Source organism: Lynx rufus, unplaced genomic scaffold (assembly GCF_022079265.1).
Source record: "Lynx rufus isolate CCGP_SWC_20201006 ecotype Redwood Valley unplaced genomic scaffold, mLynRuf1.p SCAF_5, whole genome shotgun sequence".
Classification (NCBI taxonomy): domain Eukaryota; kingdom Metazoa; phylum Chordata; class Mammalia; order Carnivora; family Felidae; genus Lynx; species Lynx rufus.
The window spans coordinates 76,459,448-76,483,481 of NW_025814867.1; the positions used below are offsets into that span (position 1 = coordinate 76,459,448).

Consider the following 24,034-nt stretch of genomic DNA (forward strand, 5'->3'; position numbering starts at 1 on the left):
GGGGGTAGATTTTTATTTCATCAGTAACATTTTTAAAGGGACAAATCATCTAGTTGAATTCTTAGGTATATTTCCTTTATAAATTGTCTTTTTTCAATTTCTTTATGTTATCTTTACTATGTAAATAATGTCCTCAGTAGAATTAATTGACCTATAAAGATATTGGTGGCATCTGTACATAGAAAGATTAGATAATTTTTGGTGGGGGAGTTAATCCTACTGAAACAAATTACTTGCCTGAATTGAGGCCAACAGCTTGGGAGAGAAAGGATTTGCATTCTCTTCCAATTCCCTTCTTTGGGACAGCTGCTACATAAAGCCCACCCCACCCCCACTCACTGTGTGCACTCCTGCTTGCCGAGAATTCTCATGGGAGTTCTCCTGATATATTTACATCCAGATGTAGGCCTTTTGTGCAGTGGGAATGCTTGAAGGATAATACAAAGGACACTGATGGTTTTTGTGGGGCTATGAGCTTACATAAGGAGTAAAGAAAATGTGCAAGTATATTTATATTCACAATATTTTCCTCAGTACACTTCTCTTGGTAATGTCAATTTAGCCTTTGTTAACCATCTCCTGGAGGCCTCTGAAATATATGGTATGACTTTGTTGTAGGAAATAAAAAACACATAAAAGTCACATTGTATTTCTAATATTTAATCAAAATAAAGTAAAAATTGAGCATTGCTAAGAAAATGAGTAGCTTTACCAAGGAGCAAAACATAGATTATGGAAATGGTTATATATTGGATTTAAGTTGAACCTGTCAGTGTTTCTATGGATAATTTTGAGGGGACATTTTAAGATGTTGACTCTCTTGGCACCTGGGTAGCTCAGTCGGCTAAGTGTTCGACTTCACCTCAGGTCATGATCTCACGGTTCATGAGTTCGATCCCTGTGTCGGCCTCTGTGCTGACAGCTCAGAGCCTGGAGCCTGCTTCAGATTCGTTAGTTCTCTCCCTCCCTCCCTCCCTCCCCCCCCTCTCTCTCCCCCTCCCTGTCTCCCTCCCTCCCCCCTCCCTCCCTCTCTCTCTCTCTCTCTCTCTCTCCCTCCCTCCCTTTCTCTACCCCTCCCCCGCTCACACTCTGTCCCTCTCTCAAAAATAAACATTAAAAAAAAAAAGATGTTGACCCTCAGTGTTGAAATAGCATATTTCAAAATTAGAATAAAAAATTACAACATTATGTTCATGAACTTTGACATAGGAAGATTCATTTCTATTTCATTGAGTGCCTATCAGCTTGGCTGGGCATACCACCAGATATCATATTGTTAGGGTGAATTTTTCTCTACCCTTCAAATGTTCTTCTGGCTGGATTAAGAATCAAATTGAGGGGCGCTTGGGTGGCGCAGTTGGTTAAGCGTCCGACTTCAGCCAGGTCATGATCTCGCGGTCCGTGAGTTTGAGCCCCGCGTCGGGCTGTGGGCTGATGGCTCAGAGCCTGGAGCCTGTTTCCGATTCTGTGTCTCCCTCTCTCTCTGCCCCTCCCCCGTTCATGCTCTGTCTCTCTCTGTCCCAAAAATAAATAAACGTTGGAAAAAAAAAAAAAAGAATCAAATTGAGATGAGACAGATGAACACGAGAAAGTCAGGTTTAATTTCATATGTATAGAACCCCTACATACATGAGAGGTTCAAAGACAGAAAGGTAAAGTGAGATCTGTATGCCATCCTGGACTAAGGAGTGGGATAGGGGCCTGGGGCTTCAGCGGGGAGGAGGGCACTTCACAGGGCAAGAAGAAGAGCAGATGTTGGGTATTTAGGTATTTGCCCTGCCATACAGATGGATTACTTCAGAGAAAATTGATCTCTGATAATAACTCTTATTCTGGGAAAAGCTCCAAATTTAGATCCTTTTAGATAGTTTATGATGTGGACAATAAAGGCAAAAGAAAAAAATCAAATTTCCTTACAACTTACAGCCCATTGACCAGTCCTTGAGATGTGCGTCAGTGTTCATATTTTGCTGAGGGCAAAAGACAACCTTACCTTAATATTAACCCAACCTCCAGGATCCTATAAGTCACCTTTAACAGGTAAAAATTCCTTTGTAAACTTCCTTTATCTCTACCTGTCCCTCCTCCTCCCCAGAGAGATGCCAGCAATCATCCTCCAAGCATATAGCCCACTGAGATACATTCTAAGGATCTCATGACTAGGGTTTTACTAGACACTTTCCTAACAACAGCTAGCCCCTCAAGGTCCTGGAAGCCTTGCTTTCAAGTTCCTTGGAGATTTATGCTATCTCTGACTCCCTCCCAATTTGAAAGTATATAATCAGCCATCCCTCACAACCCACTGCAGCTCTTTCTGCCCATAGGTCCTGTCCCATGCTTTAATAAAACCCTCCTTTTTGCACTGAAGAACACCTCAAGAATTGTTTCTTGACCATTTGCTCCAAACCCCAACATTTTCACATCAGTTAATGGAGGGGCAAAGGTTTCTCTTGAATTCACAGGGTCTTGATTGTCGTCAGCTCAGAACAGTCCATATGCCAAAATGGCACATTTTGAGGAGACTTGTTTCGAACCCTTTAGTGTCTTTGGTTAGTACTTTGCCAGAAGCTCAGATTAAACCTTTTAAATCCTAACATATCATTTCCTAATCTCCAAATCTTTTCAGCTAGCTAGCTAGATAGATATAGAGGGAGGTAGGGAGGAAAGAAAGGAGAAAATTGTTTTCTGTTAGATCAGTTAAGAATAAGAAAAATAAAACATTTATTTTACCTTAATTTATTCCCTCTTTAATGCTCTTTATGTAGATGCAGATTTATGACCGATATCATTTTTCTTCCTTCTGAAGAACTAACATTTCTTGAAAGGCAAGTCTACTGATGACATATTCTCACAATTTTTGTTTGTCTCAGAAAGTATTTCCCCTTCACTTTTGAGAGATAATTTTCCTGGATACACAATTGTAGGTTGGTGGGTTTTTTCTTCCAAGACTTTAAATATTTCATTCTGCTGTCTTTTGCTTGCATGGTTTATGGAGAGAAGTGTAGTGTAATTCTTAGCCTTGCTCCTCTGTAGGTAGTGTTTTCCTTCCCTCCGACTTCTTTTAAGATTTTCTCTTTGTCTTTGATTTTCTGCAGTTTGAATATAATATGCCTAGGTATAGATTTTTGCTGTTTGTCCTCTTTGGTGTTCTCTGAGGTTCCTGAATCAGTAGTTTGATATCTATCATTAATTTGGGGAAATTCTCAGTGATTATTGCTGTGCAAATATTTCTTTCCCATTTTCTCTTTCTTCTTATGGTGTTACCTTTTATATTTGTGACACAGTCTTTGGATATTCTGTTCTGGGTCTTTCTGCCCTCAAGTCTCTTTTCTCTTTGTGCTTCAGTTTGGGAATTTCTATTGACATGTTATTGACACACTTTAAACTCACTGATTCTTTCCTCAGCGGTATCCAGGCTGTTGATGAGGCCATCAAAGGCATTCTTAATTTTATTTCGTGTTTTTTTCATTTCTAGCATTTTCTTTTGATCCTTCCTTAGAGTTTCCATTTCTCTGCTTACTTTACCCATCTGTACTTACATGTTGTCACTTTTTCCAGTAAGAGCCCTCAGCATATTGATCATAAGTTTTAAGATCCCATGTAATAAATCCAACATCTCCGGCATATTTGAGTTTGGTTCTGATGCTTGCTAAATCTCTTCAAACTGTATTTGTTGTTGTTGTTTTTTATGTTGTCTTGTAACTTTTTATTGAAAGCTGGAGATGATGTACTGCATAAAAGGAACTATGGCAAATAGGCCTTTGGTGTGAAGTTTTATGTTTATCTGGTTAAGCGTGAGGCTTTGCTTACTGTTTGCCGTAGCGGTAGTTGTCTGACCCTGAAAGTTACTTTGGTGTCCATGTTTTTCTCTCCCTGGTTGTCTTTAGATTTCCCTAGAGACTTTTCGTAAAGTCTGAGCTGTGTAGTTCTTTTGGTTCTTTTCCCCTGTTATTATATAGACATGCCCTATTGATGTAGTGGTGAGGTGTGGTGGAGGAGAAGCATTCTTTAGTCCTGTGATTAGTGTTCACTCTTGGTGAGTTGTGTCTCTGACAATGACCCTCCCAAGTACTTCTCAGTAACCCCCTAGTGCCCCTTTAAGTGAGACAGGAAGGCTAGAGAGGGCTGGATGTGGTTATTTCTCTTCCCTCAGCTTGGTTAGTCTCTGATAAAATAGTTTCCCTTGAGGGCAGTTGTATTACTTTGCAAGGCCTGCCTTCACAAAGTACCACAACTGTGTGGTTAAACAACAGAAATTTATTGTCTCAGTTGTGGAGACTGGAAGTCCAAGATAAGTGTTGGGAGGGTTGTGAGGAAGAGTTCCATGTTCCTCCTCTACTTTCTGGTGCTTTGCCGGCAATCTTTGTCATTCCTTAGCTTGTGAAAGCATCACCCTGATTTCAACCTTCATTTTCACATGCATTCTCCCTGTATGTATGTTTATGTCAAAATTTTCTCTTCTTTTAAGGACACTGGTTATGTTGGATTATGAGTCCACCTTACTCCAGTATAACCTCATCCTAACTAATTACATCTACAAAGTCCTGTTTCCAAATAAGGTCACATTGTGAGATATCGGGAGTTGGGACTTCAACGTATGAATTTGCAGGGGACATAATTCAGTCCATAGCAGGCCTTGTTAAGAAGAACAAAATGCTCTGGATATATTTTTAAACGGCCACTTTTCTCCTCTCTGGTACTGGAAGCATGACTGGATTTTTCTCCGGTCTTCACAATGAGAACCTGGTAGCTCCTCAAGATAAAATCCATGAAAGTAGGGAAACTCCCCCCAAGACTCGGCCCCCTAGGATATTTAATTCTTGAGTCTGTCCACACCGAATCTCTGGCATTTTGTCATTGACGGCTGAAGTTTTCCTACCCCAGTGTACCAGCTCCAGCAGTGGTGGCTTCTGCTCCAGTAGGCTGTGATCATTTATACCTACCTGTCTGTTGCTCTCTAACTCAGGGGTGGCAGCTGGCCCCACCACTTCAGCTCTCAGGTAGATGGAACAAGAGTTGTTGATTTTCTGTTTGCTCAGCATTTTTCCTGAGAGGGAGGATGGAGGTGTTAACTTTTAAGCTCTTTACATGCCAGACCAGAAACTAAATGTCTTTGTTCTCTATATGTTCAGAATTATATGTGGATATCAGATTTATGTAGTCTGACCCAGCATCAGTTCAAACCGTACTTCTGAGAACTGTTGAAAGAATGTCTCTGCAGTGGGGTCACAGAACTGCATCTCCTTTGTCTCTCTAGTTCCATCTATCACTTTGGGGAGAGAATGGCATCAGGCGTCTCATCCAGACCTACAAATGCCCCAATTTAGGTATTATGCCGAGGTGGCAGGACCTGCACCTTCCCAGTCTTTCTTTGAATTAGGCCACGTTAAGACAATTCTTGCTAGTGGGATCACTGGCATATTTCAGTGTTAGGGAGAGCTTTGCAGTAGGAAGAAAGTACACATTACAAATAACCTCAGCATTCTTCTTATTACCATTTTTAATAGTAGTATTTTGGAAAAGTTGTTTTAGCTTACCCTGTGAGATTTAATTGAAGTCTGTACAACATTGGAATGATCCAGATACACTTTTTTTTTTAATGTTTATTTTGGGAGAGAGAGTGTGTAAGTGGGGGAGGCGTAGAGAGAGGGCGAAGACTGCCAAGCAGGCTCCACACAATCAGTGCAGAGCCTGACGTGGAGCTCGATCCCACAATCTGCGAGATCATGGCCAGAACCAAAATCAAGAGTTGGGCGCTCAACTGACTGAGCCACCCAGGCATCCCCAGGTACTCTTTATACCTGATGAGGTTATGGAACTAAATTATTTTTCTATGAAAATCATTAGGCTCTTATTTCTGTTAGCTTATAAAAGCCATTTTTCTTCTTTATGCAGGAGAACATTGAAAACAATACACTTTCTCTTTTGTGAATATCAGAAAGAGAACAAAAATTCTATTAAGTTTTGGGAAGGACATCTTTGACACTAGTATCAGACTAGGGAAATGGAAAGTGAACAAGTCCCCTGAAGACCTGAATTACATCTGCTGTTACATTGATTTGATGTGGCAGAATCTTTGCCATTAGACAGAACGGTGCCCTTGTCTGCTTTGGTCTGCGCCTCATAAAAGTTGATAAGGAAGTGTGGCTGTTCTGTATGAGGGATACTGTCATCTCTGCCTGACTTAGAGAGCCATCATGGAGAGCCACACTTACTATGTTCTTTCTTGCAACGGATGGGTTTCCACCTAAGCCAGTCTCCTGTCTGGTTTGTGAGGCATTACTGTTGTTACAATTCCATGCGCATTTTGTGGGTATTGTCTTTGCTGCCTATAATAATGCCTCTTAAAGTGTTTTTCAGGCAGATTGGCACATTCACTTATGTTTTGTTCAAAGGACATGGGATTACATTGTGGCATTTTTAACATGGAATGTAAAATGGAAAACTGGAAGCTCAGCTTAACAACCTTGTAGAACAACTTGATTAGAATGATAACTCCATGGACAATAATTGTCTTCACTCTCGTGTGTTGTGAATGATGTATTTAAGTTTTCAGTCTAAAAGGTACCAAGCAGTCATCAGTACGCCACTACCTCTAAGGACTGGTTATATGGGGATGAGCAGAGAATTCAAGCAGTCAGGATTTAGGCTAAGCTGAGGTGGCCCTAAGTTGTCAGCACAAGTTACAGGGAGACTGTGAAATTCTCTCCCTCAGAAATGTAGAGTAGTCTAGACTGGCCTATTTTTGTGCAATATTTAGAGTGAAGGGGAGAGACCAGACCAGACTTTTTTTCATCTCCCTGCAACATTTATTTTCTTTGTCAAATATTTTTATCAGAATTTTAGAGTCATTTTAATGATGTCATTTATTCAAAACTGAAGCATAGTTTATCCTTCCCAGTAACAGCCAAATATACAAGATGATAATTTTAAATTATTTTCACAACCTGAGTAAGTGTGAATGTTTTCCCCAACCTGAATTTTTGGGTATGGTTGGTATGCATGTATTTCACAAGGCATATAAGTACTCTCCTTTAAAACAACACAGGAAACAACGGGTATTGGTGAGTATGTGGAGAAAGGGGAACCCTCTTGTACTATTGGTGGGAATACAAACTGGTGTAGTCACTGTGCAGAACAGTATGGAGTTTCCTCAAAAAGTTAAAAATGGAACTACCCTATAACCAGCAATTACACTACTAGGTATTTACTCATAGGCTACAAAAATACTGATTTGAAGAGGCACATGCACCCCGATATTTATAGCAGCATTATCAACAATAGCCAAACTATGGGAAGAGCCCAAATGTCCACTGATTGATGAATGGATAAAGAAGATATGGTATATATACACAATGGAATATTACTCAGCCATCAAAAAGAATGAAATCTTGCCATTTGCAATGATGTAGATGGAGCTAGAGTGTATTATGCTAAGCAAAATAAGTCAGAGAAAGACAAATACCATATGATTTCACTCATATGTGGAATTTAAGAAACAGAACAGATGAACATAGGGAAGGGGTGGGGGGAAAGAGAGAGATGGAAGCAAGCCATAAGAGACTCTTAACTATAGAGAACAAACTAAAGGTTGATGGGGGGAAATGGCAGGGGATGTGCTAAGTGGGTGATGGATTTAAAGTAGGGCACTTGTTGGGATAAGCACTGAGTGTTAATATGTAAGTGATGAATCCCTAATTCTACTCTTGAAATCAATATTACAATAGATGTTAACTAGAATTTAAATAAAATTGAAATTTAAAAAAATGACAAGAGAAAGTCTAGTGTATGCCTTATAAAAATCTACCTTTTATATATACTTAAGTGTTTATATCTTATATGTCATTGCTATGATTAAAATAGAAATTCCCAAAAGAATAGATAAGGTTTAGGTTTAAAACATATAGTTTTGATATACTAAAGTTAACAGTGGCAAAGCAGATAGCTAATAGAAGAGTAACAGAAGTAGCTTTGAGAAGGGAATATAACAATTTGTATTTATGTGCAAGACTGTGAAGCAGCAGTCAGAAATGGGTGTAAGTGCATACGTGTTAGTTTATTAAAGTTTTCATTATGTTGATGTTGCCTGATCATTTCCCAGCAGACATATTATTTCCCTCACAAATGAATGCATCAGAATCTATTCATCTGAGTGATTTGCTTGGTTTGATGCATATTCACATCCTTAGTACTTGTAAAGAGTTTTGTCAATAAGTGTTCTGGAAAGAATTAAATACTGGGATTTATTGGCAGATGCTTATGTCTAGTCTTAATTTGCTCCATAGTCTTGCATTTATAAGACATAGTAACAGATGTGTGGCATAGATAAAATATTAACACTACCTACAATATGACATAAACATCTGAGAAGTACACCAGCTCACCTTAATGCTAACAATCATCTATTAGCATTCCCTTTTTCTTTTATGTGGGCATATTCTGTTGGGACAAAACGTTGATCTTACATGAAGACCCATCATTCCCCTGTGATTATCATGTGCATTTTCTAGTTGGTCCGTGTAGAGCTTTCTGACAGCATTCATTCACAGCTGAATCTGATTTCATAGCCCTAGTCCTTGTCATTTGCACCCCTCTATCCTGTATTTGGTTCCCCTTTTTTGAAGGCAATCCAGCACATTATTGCCTGTCCAGTTCAATTCAGTGTACATTTACCGAGTGCTTATTTATTATGTGCCAAGACTGTGTGAGTGCTGGGAGACATTGAATGCAGCAGTCTTTGCTCTCAGAGTTTATAGTGTAGTTGGGACCTAGACACTTAAAAAGATAATTTTCATGTTACATAGGAAGAACTAAGGTGATGCTGTACTTAAGGAATAACCAGTTACTTACCTAAATCCTGCTTTAAAGGCAGCTGTGAACTAACGAAATGAAACTCGAACTTAAGAGATTTACAGCCAATTTGAGGACATACCGAATTAGCCCATCAGCAAGTATCGACAGCTCCAAGCAGCAGAGCTTAATTAATGAGTTCATCAGTCAACCTCTGGTAGGGACTGAGTGTCACAAAACTCTTAGGTTAGGAAAGATTTCCTATGTCTAAATATAATTCCTCTTTCTGTAGCTGAAGGCTCTTACTGGTAAAAATAGGAGGGCTATTTACCATTATTTATAGGACCTTTATAACCTCAAATTATTCTCTGCGGAGTCAGAGATTCCCACCTATGACTGTTGGTGTGCTGCACATGGGTCACAGGTGTGCCTAGAGACGGATCCCCTCAGCTCTTGGGGTGGGTCTTGGGGTACCCATAGTCCCCTGTGATCAGTCTTACTTTGTTCTGATGGGCCATGCAAATGCTGTCCTTCTCTGTATGCGTGATGTGAGAAAAGCTGGGAGATGTTGCTTTAAACCATCTGCCTTAACGTTTCTTCACAAAGCTAGTTTCCCAAGCAGTTTTGTATCTTATTAACCCTATTCCAGTTCTTTATATAAGGAGCTTTAGTTGAGGTGAAGAAAAGATAGGGCTCTCAAAAGGAACTGACTTCTTTTAAAGACGATTTGTATGTCTGTAATGAGCAGTAGTTGATTTTCTAAATAATTTCTTTTGGCCACCAGTAGTTGAGTGTCCACTGTGATAAAACTAATTCTGTATTTCTCTAGCTTTTTTTTTTTTTTTTTTTTTTTTTAAAGAAAGCTCTGCATCCAACGTAGGGGTTGAACTCATAACTTTGAGCTTGAGTCACATGCTCTGCTGATTGAGCTACCCCGGCACCCCAGTATCTCTAGCTTTTGTTGTAGGTATTCTGAATAGTGGGCTTTGGTGACTAGCTGACATACAAAATAAATGAACATATGAATATTGTGTGTCCTACTATTGATCCACTTTATAAATTTGTTTTAGTAGCATGTAAATAACTAGCCCTTACAACATGCAGGGTACTGTTGCAGGCTTTAAGAATTCATTAGTGAGAAGATACCTGGTACCTATCCTCAAAGAGTTTATAGTCTTTAGATAAGAAAGATAATTAAAGAAGTAGTTACAACATGGTGTGATTGGTGCTACCAACGAAGTATGGTAGGGCCAGTTGTTAAAAGTGGAAGATGGTTTACCATATATAGTTACTCGTGGATCATTGGTTAATTTTTGTTTCTTCTAGAGCAACAGTACAACTTTGGTATTTATTTAGAGGCGCTTTCACTGAATATTATTTCCTTAATTATTCACTATAAACTGAGAACTGTTGTGATTTAGACTGTGTCTGATATAATACACAGCTCACCCTAACACCCTAAGTAAAAGTGAGACGTTCAATTCACGATTTTATATCACCAGAAGGGAGTTTTGCTTTTAAGGTTGACATACTTTTTACCTGTCATTACATACTTAATGACAGATGTGATGAATTAATGCCATTCTCTTTCTATTTATGTTTTCAGGGAAGGTATTCATGTAAATCAGGAATCGCTGCAGATGCCTCCCTCTGTTACGGAGCAGTTCATTGAGCTGTTGTGTCAATTCGACCCAAACCAGGTTATAGACACGCTGCAGGTCCTTGAGTGCTACCGCCTGGAGGAAACCATCCAGGTAAGACCTGGAATGCAGAGCGGATGTGAGTAAACTCATCCTAACCATTCACCAGTTTAAACATGAGCAAAAGGAGACTAACGTAACATAGCCCCCGGGATCGAACCCAAATAGTCTGCCTCCACAGTGCCTGCTCTACATTGCTGTGGTAAACTGCTGTCTCTTTGTTCCAGTAAAGTCAGAAACAGCGCATGTCCATCGCTGTTACTAATCAAGTTTCACAGACGTTCTAGCCAACACACAAGCCAAGACAAAGGAATACAATAAATATATTAAAAGGAGAAACCAAGCTCTTGTTTGTAGGCTCTGATGGTTAGATAGCTTGCTGGGCATAAGACAGGCTCAGTGGCAGTCAGTAGTCTCAACACGGTCATTGCCTTGGGTCCCTTCCCTTGTTTTCTCCTGTTTCCATATGAACATGACTATGTGCACGTGTGTGTGTGTGCATGCGTGTACGTATACACATATACATATTCTAATCAATAAGAGGCTAGTATTTAAAATTTATTTTTAAACTACTGTTATATATCCTTTCCTTTATTATCAATACTTATGAAACAGTAATCTGTATTCCCTGTGCCACCTTCTGAACTACTCACACACTTTAAAAATTTTTTAAGTGTAAAATATTTAAAGTATATAGAATTGTACAGAATTTCAAATATCAATGTACCCACCAACCCAGTTTTATAGATGTTCATGTTTGACATACTGGGTTTAAATCTTTGTTGTTTGTTTTAGAAATCATCCTCTTTCCCCTCCCCCCCCCCCCCGAGGTTACCACCAACCTGAAGATGGGAAGCATATTCTTCCCATCTATGTTTATTTTTCCTATAAAATGCATGATACAGCAATAGCACTGCTAGGAATTTATTCAAGGGATACAGGAGTGCTGATGCATAGGGGCACTTGTACCCCAATGTTTATAGCAGCACCTTCAACAATAGCCAAATTATGGAAAGAGCCTAAATGTCCATCAACTGATGAATGGACAAAGAAATTGTGGTTTATATACACAATGGAATACTACGTGGCAATGAGAAAGAATGAAATATGGCCTTTTGTAGCAACGTGGATGGAACTGGAGAGTGTTATGCTAAGTGAAGTAAGTGATACAGAGAAAGACAGGTACCATATGTTTTCACTCTTATGCGGATCCTGAGACACTTAACAGAAGACCATGGGGGAGGGGAAGAAAAAAGAAAAAAAAAAAGGTTAGAGAGGGAGGGAGCCAAAACATAAGAGACTCTTAAAAACTGAGAACAAACTGAGGGTTGATGGGGGGTGGGAGGGAGGGGAGGTTGGGTGATGGACATTGAGGAGGGCACCTGTTGGGATGAGCACTGGGTGTTGTATGGAAACCAGTTTGACAATAAATTTCATATTAAAAAAATAATAAAAAAATAAATAAAATGCCTGACACAGTCTTCCATGTTTATAGAATTTGTAATAATGGTATCATATAGAACATATCCTATTGCAAATTGCTTTTTTATTAAATTTTTTTAATTTATCAATTGTTATACATGTAGAATTAGCTCATTCATTTTAATGATCATATAATATCAATTGAATGAGTATGCCACAGTTTATTTCCCTATGGATAGACATTCAAATTGTTTCCACTCCTTCACATCCTAAACAATACTACCTTATACATCTTTGTATGAACCTTCTTATGTGCCCATGTGAGCTTTCTCTAAATAATTACCTGGAAGTGGAATTCTTAGACAGTAGACTAGCTTATTCTATTGTTACTGTCAAGTTGATCTCCTGTTTGTTTCTATTCTCACCATCAATGTTTTTGGTATTTGTTATTTTTCCACATTCTAGTTGATTCCTAACATTTTTTGGCTTTTTTTTTTAAGTTTATTTATTTTTGAGAGAAAGAGAGAGAGAGCTGGGGAGGGGCACAGAGAGAGGGAAAATGAGAGTGAGAGTGGGAGTGAGAGAGAGACAGAGAGAGAGAGAGGGAAAATGAATGAGAACCCCAAGCAAGATCCACATCCTCAACGCAGAGCCTGACTCAGGGCTCAAACTTATAAACTGTGAGATCATGATCTGAGCAGAAATCAAGAGTCAGACACTTAACCAACTGAGCCACCCAGGAGCCCTACACTCTTAGACTTTTAATTTTTGCCAGCATGATGGGTATCATTGATTATTCATGACATTGAACATCTTTCCATATGTTTAATGACTTTCAGTTTTTTTTCTCTGAATTATCTGTTCATATCATTTGCCCATTTTTCTACTGAGTTTTTGCCCTTACTGATTTGTAGAAATTCTAATTTCTGCATCTCTAATCCTTCACTGATTTTATATGTTGGGGATGCCTTCTTCCAGTGTATTGTGGCACGTTTCTTTAATTTGGTTTCTAGTGACTTCTATTTTAATTTATCATTCTTTTCCTTTAAGGTTTAAATTTTTGTGTGTGAGTCTTCCTTTTCTACCTTGATGGTATAAAAGATATCCTCTTATACGAGTTTTATACCTTAGCTTTTTACATTTAGGCTTTTAATCCATCTGGAATTAATTTTTGTAAACAGATCAAGGGAGGGATTTCTGTATTTTTTTTTCCCCTGTGTATAACCGGTGGTGTATGTGGTATTTCTGGTATCCTTTCCTCACTGATTCATAATGCCATTCTGCTGTATATTGAACTCTCAGATATACATGGATCTTTTTGTGGAATCTCTTCTGTTCGTTTGGTCATGTCTTTCCTTTTACTGTTACCACATATTTTAAATAATATAGCTTCACAATAAGTATTATTATTTCAAAGAAGAGTCTTCCCTCCTCATTGTTTTTCTTTAAAATTCATGTGTACTCTTAGGCTCTTACTATTCTACATCAAATTAGGAATCATGTTGTCATCTTCCTTTAAAATAACAAAAAACAGGGGCACCTGGATAGCTCAGTAGGTTAAGCGGCTGACTTGGGCTCAGGTCATGATGTCACATTTCGTGAGTTTGAGCCCCATGTTGGGCTCAGTGCTGACAGCTCAGAGCCTAGAGCCTGCTGCTGATTCTGTGTCTCCCTCTCTCTCTGCCCCTCCCCCACTTTTGCTCTGTCTCTGTCTCTCAAAAATAAATAAACATTAAAAAAAAATTAAAAAACCAACAAACTTCCGGCATTTTGATGAAATATATACAATGAATTTATAGGTTAATTCAGGGAAGATTGACATCTTACAACGTAGAGTCTTCACATTCAGGAACATGGTTGTCTTTTTAAAAGCCTTTTACGTTCTTTAGTGAGGTTTCAACAACTTTTATATGATCTACGAGGTTCTTGCAACCTTAAAGATCTTAAATTTGTTCCTAGATACTTACACTTTTTGTTAACAATGTGGAAGGAAAGTTTTTGAAATGACATCTTTGTTGATTGCTGCTGCTGTATGTTACTAATTTTTATACATTGTTTTGTATCGAAAAGAATCTGAATTCTTTCTTCATTTAAATAGTTTCTAGATTTTTTTAATGACAGTACTATTTTTCAAGAATAATGGTAGTTTTTCTTGTCTTTAGCTTTTCTTTCTTTTCTTTTTAAAATTTTTTTTTTACATTTACACTGTTTTCTCTCTCTTACCAGATGTCTAAGAGCTCCAGGATATTATTTAGAAACAGTGATAGTATGCAATCTTGCCTTGTTTCTGATTTTAAAGGGAATGGGTCTAACATTTTACATTAAATATGGTGTTTATTCATTTCTCAGTTTAGGTAAGAGTGTTTTGTTTTTGCTAAGAATGGGTACTGCATTTTATCAAATACTTTTTCCTGCATTTATTGAGATGATCACACTTTTCTCCTTTGAACCTGTTTATATGCTAATAATGTTATTTGTGCCTCTCTTTGTTCTTGCTGCTAAGAAAGTTTTTTGTTTTTTGTTTTTTTTGCTGCTAAGAAAGTTTTATTCTACTTTATTAGTCTTTTCAAAGACTATTTTGGGGTTTGTTGAAACTCTGTATTGTTTCTCTGTTGTTTCTTTCCCATAGCATTATTTTCTGCACTTAATATCTTTCATTTGTCTTCTTAGTTTACTTGGTATTTCTTTTTTACTAATTAGAAACTTTTAGTTTATTGATTCTTATTAAGATCTCACTTATACATATGTGTTACCTTTTTTCCAGTGGATATACTCAGTCAGGTAAATGAAAACTTTAAATTAAACAATAGTGAAGAAAAAAGTGAATGAACATGGTTTAGTTAGAACTGCCAAGATGGGCAACTTCTAACACTAGAAAGTCCAATATTTCATATTACACTGGAAAGTAATGTACTACTGAGGTATGAATTCATTATTTACTGTCATATTGTTTTCATCTTTAGTAGGATCCTCTCCACAATCAAGATTTGTGAACAAAAATCCTTATCATTTCTTCTTTCCTAGATTACCCAGAAGTATCAACTTCATGAAGTCACTGCCTATCTATTAGAAAAAAAAGGAGATATTCATGGGGCCTTCTTAATAATGCTAAAGGTAATATTTTACTATATTTGCTTTGTCATTTTCTGTCCACGCCTCCATTCATCAATCTGTCTTTTTATTGAGATATAATTGACCTGTAGCATTGTGTAAGTTTTCATCAGTCCATCTTCATTTCTTGTGTGTCAAAGTAAGTTGCAGACAGTATTGCATCTTACCACTAACTATTTTTATCATGACTAGAGTTTATAGTCATTGGGTAGAACATTTCTTTCTGGTATACTTTTGAGGTGAAATTTATATACAATAAAGTGCACAAGTCTTAAATGTGTCATGTACTGAGTTGTGACAAATGCATACACCTATGTCCCTAGTCCCTAACAAGATAGAGAACATTAGCTTCATCAGAGAAAGTTCCTTCATGCCTCTTCATATGCATTCCCACTTTTGTCCCCCCACAGATCATCATTTTTCTGATTTTTTTTTTCACTGTGAATTAGTTTTACCTATTTTATGCATTCATGGGTTCCTCCCTTAGTAGTCTTGTATAATTCTCCTTTCATCATATTTTTGAGATGTATCAGTAGTCCGTTTCTTTTATTGCTGAATGGTATTGTACAAATATACTACTATTCATTCAGTCTCTTGATGATTGACACCTGGGCTATTTCTAGTTTTTGGCTATTAAGAGTAAAGCTACTACGATCACTTTTGTACACAAATATTTTCATTTTCACAGGAAAATGTCAGTACCAAGGGCTGGAATCCCTAGGTCATAGGATAGGTCTAGGTTTTAGGTCTATAAGATATTACCAGACCTCTTTCCAAAGTGGTTATCCCATTTTACATCCCCTCCAATAATGTATAAGAGTTTGGGTTGCTAATTCTCACCAACAGTTGATGTTCTATCAGTTTTTCACAAAAATTTTTATCCATTTTTAAAATTGTTATACCTACAATAAAAATTTATCATTTTGGTGGTATTAAGTATAGTCACATTTTTGTGCAGTCGTCACCACTATCCCTCTCCAGAACTTTTTCAACTTCCCAAACTGAAACTCTATACCCATTAAATGGTAATCTCCCATTCCTCCCTCCCCACATCCCCTGGCAGCCCCCATTCTTTATGACTCCATGAATTTGACTACTCTACCTCACATACATGGAATCACACAGTATTTGCCTTTTTGTATACATTAATCATAAAGTCTTAAAGATTTACCCATGTTGCAGCATGTGCCAGAATTTCATTCAGTTTTAAGGCTGGATAGTGCTCCATTTTATGTATATACCAAATTTTGTTTATTCATTCATCTGTTGGTAGACACTTGGGTTGCTTCTGCCTTTCAAACTTTGTGAATAATTCTGCCATGAACATGGGTGTACAAACATCTTTTCAAGACTCTGCTTTCATTTATTCCGGGCATACAACCAGAATGGAATTACTGAATTAAATGAAAATACTATTTTTAATTTTTAAAGAATTGCCATACTGCTTTCCATAGTGGCTACACCATTTTACATTTTCATCAGAAACGCACAAAGGCTTTTAATTTCTTTACATTTTCTCCAACACTTGCTTTTCTCTGTTTTCTTGTTGGTAGCCATTCTAATAAGTGTGAAGTATTGTATCAGTTTTTTAAATACTGCTATCTAGCTAAGGAATAGATTAGGGAGATCCTCTCTTCCTATATATGTATGTATGTGTATCCAGCATACATGCAGCAACATGCAGAGGAATGGAACTGGACCACTTTCTTACACCATACACAAAAGTAAATTCAAAATGAATGAAAGACCTAAATGTGAGACAGGAAACCATCAAAATCCTAGAGAAGAATACAGGCAGCAGCCTCTTTGACTTTAGCTGCAGCAAAAATGTGACTATACTTCTTACTAGACATATTTCAGGAGGCAAGGGAAACAAAAGCAAAAATGAACTATTGGGGCCCCATCAAGATAAAAAGCTTCTGCACAGTGAAGGAAGCAATCAACAAAACTAAACGGCATCTGACAGGTCAGATTATATGGAAGTGATGAATCACTAAATTCTAGTCCTGAAACCAGTACTACACTACATGTTAACTAACTTGAATTTAAGTTAAAAAAGATGGTTAGAGCAAGGAAAAAAAAAAGAATTTCTTTATTGGCTTCTAGTTTTTCTCTAGCTGTGTAATCATAAAACAGGCCAGGAAGAATATTCCACAGAGGTTTTGTGTAAGCTCTCAACCTCTTTTAATGTAGAAGTTATCCCTGCATCTCTTTTTTCCTTGTCGTTTATTTGTTGACGATATCGTGAATCTAGTTTTAAAGGATAGTTAAAAGTATTCCTGGCACGGATGGGGGAAAGAGAGGCAGTATATCCTTGAAGGGAATAACACCATCATTTACAAAAGCATAGGAGTACAAAGAAATACGAAAGACTGGGAGAGCAGCCAGCATTTTACTAGGGCTCCACTATCCATGTATTGGCAGGCTAGAAGCAAAGGCTGGGTGCAGATCTGAGAAGATTTTGTAGGACACCCTAAAGAATTAGGACAGACTCTGTTGTTCACACAAGATCAACTAAAAGTTTGTAAGCGAAGGAACTGATACAATGTTGTTTCATTGAGACTGCTCTGGTTAGGTAGGAGACTGAGGGGCAGGTAGAAAAGGGGGAGGTTCATCTTAGGGAGGAAGCAGAGAGCACTTGCGAAGCTGTGTAGTGTGGGTGTGAATCTGTGAGGCTTGAGCTGGAGGCAGTGGTGGTGGTGGAGTGGGAAGAGGATTGGATTTGAGAACTTTTGATCTTTGAATATAGTATGGAGGAAGTAAGAGGAAGTGGTTGATGACAGTTGTATGATTTTTAGCCTATAAGGGACCTCAAAAAAAAGAGCAAATTTGGAGTAGGAGGGATGTATTAAAGGTCACTCTCAGTGTATAGTAATATCTGGAATATCAGTAATGCTGGAATATCAGTTAATGCTTTCTGAGGATCCTAGTATTCGGTTAGAGCAGTGGACACTGCAATTGCATATTTAGAGGTGCCACACTCAAGGCTGTGCCCTCTGCTGTGGAGACAGTCTTGTATGTTCTTTCTTATTCCCTCTCACCCCTTTTTCTCATAGCCCAGTGTGAATTTTATTCCCTTATACAAAGCTCGGATAAATCCTACTCCTAATTACCCTGCTAGAGAATGTCATTGATGACTATATGGTGGTACAACAGAAGCAGAGCGGGGCAGATTAAGTGACACTTGATATTTTGGGTCCCCTTCACTACTGCTAGCTCTGCTTTCTATATACACAAGAATTCTCTTCTGAATGACAGTAAGGGTCATTCTTTAGAACCTTGTTGTTTCTTTAGGTTTTTTCTTGTAAAATATGTAGTTCAAATATTTGTGGATTAGGTAACAGTGTTCCTCTTACCTCCTGTGTTTTTGTTTTGTGTTTTTACCTCCTAGAGACTACAAAGCAAACTTCAGGAGATAACACATCAAGATGAAAGTAAGTTCCTGAGTATAATTTACAATTATTTCTTCCCATGGACCCCATGTTTTAAAAGATGTTGTCTAACAAACTGCATTTATTGACTAATAATTACGTCGATCCGCATAAATACTTGAACACTGATCCCAATTTTAGCTTGTTTTCAAGAGCTCCTAATAGGAAATCATGTAAACCATTGTGGCTTTGTGGTGCCATCAGTGGAGTTCAGGGTACAGAAAAGTAGGCACTTTTCACTGGTATTGTTTTTTTGATTATATTTCTCTGCCAATTTTTAGTTATATAAATAAGATGCATAACTAAATATTACTGTAATACCTAAATATTACTAAATATTACTAAATATTACTAATATACCTAAATATTACTGTAATATGCTAAGCAATAGCAAATCAGAGCTTCTAATGAGGAATAGCCAGTGTTTTCTGCACTGAATTTATGCAATTTTTAGCACAAAGCAGTAAAACTTGACAGTATGGAATGTTAAATGGCCTTGTCACAGATAGATACAAAATTCCCATTATTTTCCTAGACACTTGAGTGGGTTTTTAAAAAATGTTTATTTCTTTTGAGAGAGAAAGCGAGAGTGTGCAAGTGGGGGAGGGGTAGAGAGGGAGGGAGGGAGAGAATCCCAAGCAGGCTCAGCAGAGTCTGATGCAGGGCTTGAACTCAACGAACTGTGAGATCATGACCTGAGCCAAAATCAAAAGTTCGATGCTTAGCCAACTGAGCCACCCAGGAGCCCCTATATTCCTAGACGTTTCAGAAACTAGATTTATTTTTTTTTAATTGTGGTAAAATTCATAGCACAAAATTTACCATCTTAATCATTTGTAAATGTACAGTTCAGTGGCATTAAGTACATTCACAGTGTTGTGCAACCATCCTCACCATCAATCTCCAGAAGTTTTTCAACTTCCCAAACTGAAATTTTGTATCCGTTAGACAATTACTCCCGTTCCCTGCCCCCCCCCCCCCCCCCCCCCCCGTCAGTCTCTGGCACCTACCATTCTGCTTTCTCACTCTGTGAGTTTGATGAGGTATCTTATAAAAGTAGAATTATACAACATTTATCCTTTTCTAAGTCTGGCTTACTGGCCTAGCATAATGTCTTCACAATTTACCCATGTTGTAGCACATGTCAGAATTTCATTCCTTTTTAAGGCTGAATGATATTTCCTTTCATGTATATACCAACTGCATTTTGTATCCTTTTGTCTGTCAGTGGACACTTCAGTTGCTTCCACCTTTTGGCCATTGTGAATAATACTTCGGTGAACATGGGTGTACAAGTATTTTTTTGAAACACTGCTTTCATTTCTTCTGGGTATACACCCAGAAGTGGAATTGCTGGATTAAATGGTGATTCTATTTCTAATTTTTGAGCAACAGTTGGGTTGCTTTTTTCTACAGTGGCTGCATCATTTTTACATTCCCATCAGCAATACACAGGGTTCCAGTTTATTTAAGTCCCCACCAACACTTGCTGTTTCCTTTTTTTTTTTTTTAAGTTTATTTATTCTGAGAGAGAGAGAGAATGCATGTGGGTGAGGGGCAGAGAGAGAGGAAGAGAGAGAATCCCAAACAGGCTCCATGCTGTCAGCACAGAGCCACATATGGGCTCAATTGCAAAACCGTGAGATCATGACCTCAGCCTGTATCAAGAGTTGGATGCTTAACCGACTGAGTCACCCAAGCGCCCCTCTGTTTTCTTTAATAGTAGCTATCCTCGTGTGTGAAGTAGTAGCTTATTGTGGTTTTCATTCGTATTTCCCTGTTGAGTAGTAATGTAGAGTGCCTTTGTTATGCCCAGAATTCGTGATCCCCAAAGACCACCAGGGAGCCGAGTCCGATGCAAAAACAAAGAGCCTTTATTGGAGCTAGCTCGAGCTCAATCCCCTACCTGCACCGACGCAGCAGTGAGATACTGGAGAGAGAGAGGGAGTTTCAAAAGCACAAAGGTTTTATAGGAGTCTAGGGGCAGTTGGTGAGGTAATGGCTGTGGCCTCAGCCAATTGGCTGGGGAAGGGTCGGAGTCCTGTTACGCAGGTCACCGGGCATGTTTTGATCGGGAAGTTTGAACGGGTGAGGGGTGAGCGGGCGTTACTCAAGGGGAGGAGGCGTGGTCTGAGGTTTCTGCGATTTTCCCGGAAAGGGGGCACATAGGGGACATAGTCACTCAAGGTGGAGGACACAGAACAAGATGGAGTCGGCCAGCATAGGTCCATCCTTTCACCTTTTCATGTGCATATTGGTTATTTGTGTATCTTCAGAGAAATGTTTACTCAAGTTCTTTGCCCACTTTTGAATTGGATTATATGTTTTCACATCACTTGAAATTTTCAAAATAACTCTTCCAAAGTTCATTTGATAGGCGATTTTTAGATTGTCCTATGTATTTAACAATCAGCACTTCTCTTGGAGCCCGTGGCCCACACATTTCCTTAAACATGTTTACCCTAATTCTTTATAAATTACTTATTTATCTATATTCTTTATGGTTAGATCCTAGGTGTTAGGGTCTGTGTTGTACTGGGGTCATTTGCTATTATACTGAATCTTTTTGGAACCTCAGCATACAATTGAGTGATTTTTTCCATATTTAGTTCAGCTAAACATTTAATAATTATTTTTGTACTGTCAATCTCTGTTCAGTCAGATTATGTGAGATTTATTGCATTTATGATATTTTCCTTGTTAATAATTTTTGCAGACATTACATAAAAGATTGAGGGAAAAGTAAGAAGAATGTTTCCCTAAAATCACTGCAATGATTTGCAAGTGATATGTATAGAGAAGCTAGTTCTTTGAATTTTAGTGAAAATAAATTTCTCAGTAATGGTCTGATGTCCACTATTTACTTTCAGATTTAATATTTTTCTAGATACTTAAGAATTTGGGAGGTTCTGCTAATTGCAAGACATTGTGCTAGTTCCTGTGGATTATACACAAATGGCTAACATAGCCGTCATCCAAAGAATTAGCATCTTGTGAAGGACACAGGTAAATGAAAACATCAAATGCTAGAAGAATCAAGTATTATAAAAGAGGTACAGTGAGAGTGGCAAAGGATTGTGGAAACTTAGGGAATGGTTTGAAACTGATGAATCAAAAATAGTTTGTGAAAGACATGACCTGTCAAGTAAGACTGGAATAGTGAATAGAAGTTTGATAGGGAAAAGCAAGGAGAAAGCATCTGGGCTAAGGAGCACATCATTATGAAAGTGCCTGGTCAGGAACCTCAGGAGTAAGACCTGGTGTAGTGACCTAAGAGCACAGAGGGCAAGAACCTGAGCCAGACCGTTACTATGTTTAGTTAGGGTCAGAGGTTTATTTATGTTCTGTTTTTAAAACTTGGAAGTCTTTAATGATTTTTGTGGATAGAACTGATGTGTTTGTGACAGTATAAAGGAGAATGAGGGAAGCAAGATTTGGAAGTCAGAAGTTTAATTAAGAAGCTGTTGCAGTTGTGACGTGAGGTGAAGAGAGCCACAGGGCAGAAGTCATGGCATGTGAGGGCACAAAAGTAAAATCAGCAAAAGTGGCAATTTAGTTGGACATGTGGGTGAAGGGGGGTGGGGCATCAGAGATGATGGAGATTTATAAACTGACTTAGAGGTGATGGTTTCATTAACTTAGTTTGGGAAGGGGGAGGAGAAGATTTGAGGTGGGAAAAATGGGTTGGGTTTTGCACATACAAGTTCAAGGTGCTTGTAGTCATCGATTAAGCAGAGTCTGACAGAGTCTGTCAAAAATTCACCCTGCAGATTATGAAAAGAATAAGGGCTGGAGGTGTATGTTCAAAAGTTGTTAGTGGGGCATCTAGGTGGCTCAGTCAGTTAAGCATTTGACTCTTGATTTCGGCTCAAGTCATGATCTCAAAGTTTGTGAGTTCGAGCCCCGTTTGGGGCTCTGCACATTAGTGCAGAGCCTCTTAGGATTCTCTCTCTCCCCTCTCTCTTCCCTCTTTCTTTGCCCCTCCTTTGCTCATGCATGCATGCGCTCTCTCTCTCTCTCTCTCTCTCTTTCAAAATGAATAAATAAACTTATTTATTAGCAAGGACCTAAGAGTCGAAACCATAGGAGGGGAGGAATTATTGAAAAATGAAAAGGAAAGGGCCTAAGATATTAAACCTACACTTAAGAAATGGAAGGGGCGCCTGACTGGCTCAGTCGGTCAAGCGTCAGACTCTTGACTTCTGCTCAGGTCATGATCTCATGGTTCGTGCGTTCGAGCCCCATGTTGGCATGTCACATGCCACCAGCACAGAGCCTGCTTGGGATTCTCTTTCTCCCTCACCCAATACCCCTTCCCCGCTCACACACACATGCTCTCTCTCTCAGAATGAAGAAATAAACAAACAAACAAATGGAAAAAGAAATGGTAGGGCAAGAAAGGTGAGAAGTAACCTTTCCACTAACCCACAAACAGAGGATTGGGACTTTAACATAGCCAAAACATATTAAAATGTTAAGTATGATGTGCTTTATATGTGCTGTGAATATCAGACGTTTACATGGAAAACTCCTCTTACGCTAAATTGTCTGTTTTTTAATATAAGCCTTGGTATCATTCTTATGGAAGAATGGCATTATATAAGAATTATATAATGGAAAACTAGGGCTCTGCAAAGAAAAAATAGTTTAATTTTTTCCAGAAGCTCTGAGATTATCAGTAATGTATCCTTAAGTATTGTTAACAATTTTTCTGAATCTAGAGGCCAAAGAGGACCTTTCATTGAAGGATGTTGAAGATACCATGGTAGAGACAATTGCCCTTTGCCAGAGGAATTCACATAATTTGAACCAGCAGCAAAGAGAGGTAGGAGAATGACTACTTAGTCATATTTAAAAAGTCTGTTTTGGTCTGAAACCCGGAATTAATTCTCTTTTCCCTGCCCTCTGAGCCACCTGAGTTTAATTCAGCTGGATTTTAATCACTGTTTAGTGCTCCCAGGAGTACAAGCCTCCTAAAGTTATTATGAGGAGTGTCTGTCCTCTTTGTTCTCACAAAAAGCTTTATATTCCTAGATCTGGCTGTGCTGCAGAATTTAGGTGCATGAATACGAGATGTCCTTGTTCTCTTTGGACTGAGATTTTGTGTATTCTGTGTAGTGATACTGTTGGACGTGTCCTCATTTATCATCTCTTCTATCCCCTATGGAGGAAAGTGAGCATGAGGAACTGGAGGGAACCCCTCCAGGGACACAGAGCTGGAAAAGGTCAGAGAAGGCTGCGATATGGTTTCTCAGCCTTGGCTGCACATTACAGTGACTTGGGGAGCTTTGAAAAAATCCCAGCACTGAGGCTGCACCCCAGATCAAGTAAATTAAAGTCTCTGGATTGGGACCCAGTTGTCAGGGTGTTTTAAAGCTTCCCACATGATTGCACTGTATAGCCAAGACTGGAACCATTGCTGTAACAGATTCAGACTGCCACAAGGAAGAGCACAAAACGGAAGGAGGTAGAGTTGAGCACCTGGTGCAGGTGGGAGTTAGAGCAGCGAAGCAGAAACTAAGGGGGCGAGATGTGACTTGACAGCCAAATTCTGCTTCAGTTTTAAGAAGTTAAGTTACA

At 38.5% G+C, this 24,034-nt stretch overlaps 1 protein-coding gene across 3 annotated transcripts in view; it reads left to right on the forward strand.

The window, feature by feature from the left end:
- VPS8 (VPS8 subunit of CORVET complex) overlaps positions 1-24,034 on the forward strand; it is a 240,499-nt gene that overhangs the window by 139,144 nt on the left and 77,321 nt on the right. For all 3 annotated transcript variants that reach the window (XM_047098538.1, XM_047098537.1, XM_047098539.1), the window contains 4 exons: positions 10,397-10,544; positions 14,937-15,026; positions 18,415-18,457; positions 23,176-23,279. In XM_047098538.1, coding sequence (XP_046954494.1) covers positions 10,397-10,544; positions 14,937-15,026; positions 18,415-18,457; positions 23,176-23,279 — 385 coding nt within the window. The remainder of the gene's footprint in view (positions 1-10,396; positions 10,545-14,936; positions 15,027-18,414; positions 18,458-23,175; positions 23,280-24,034) is intronic.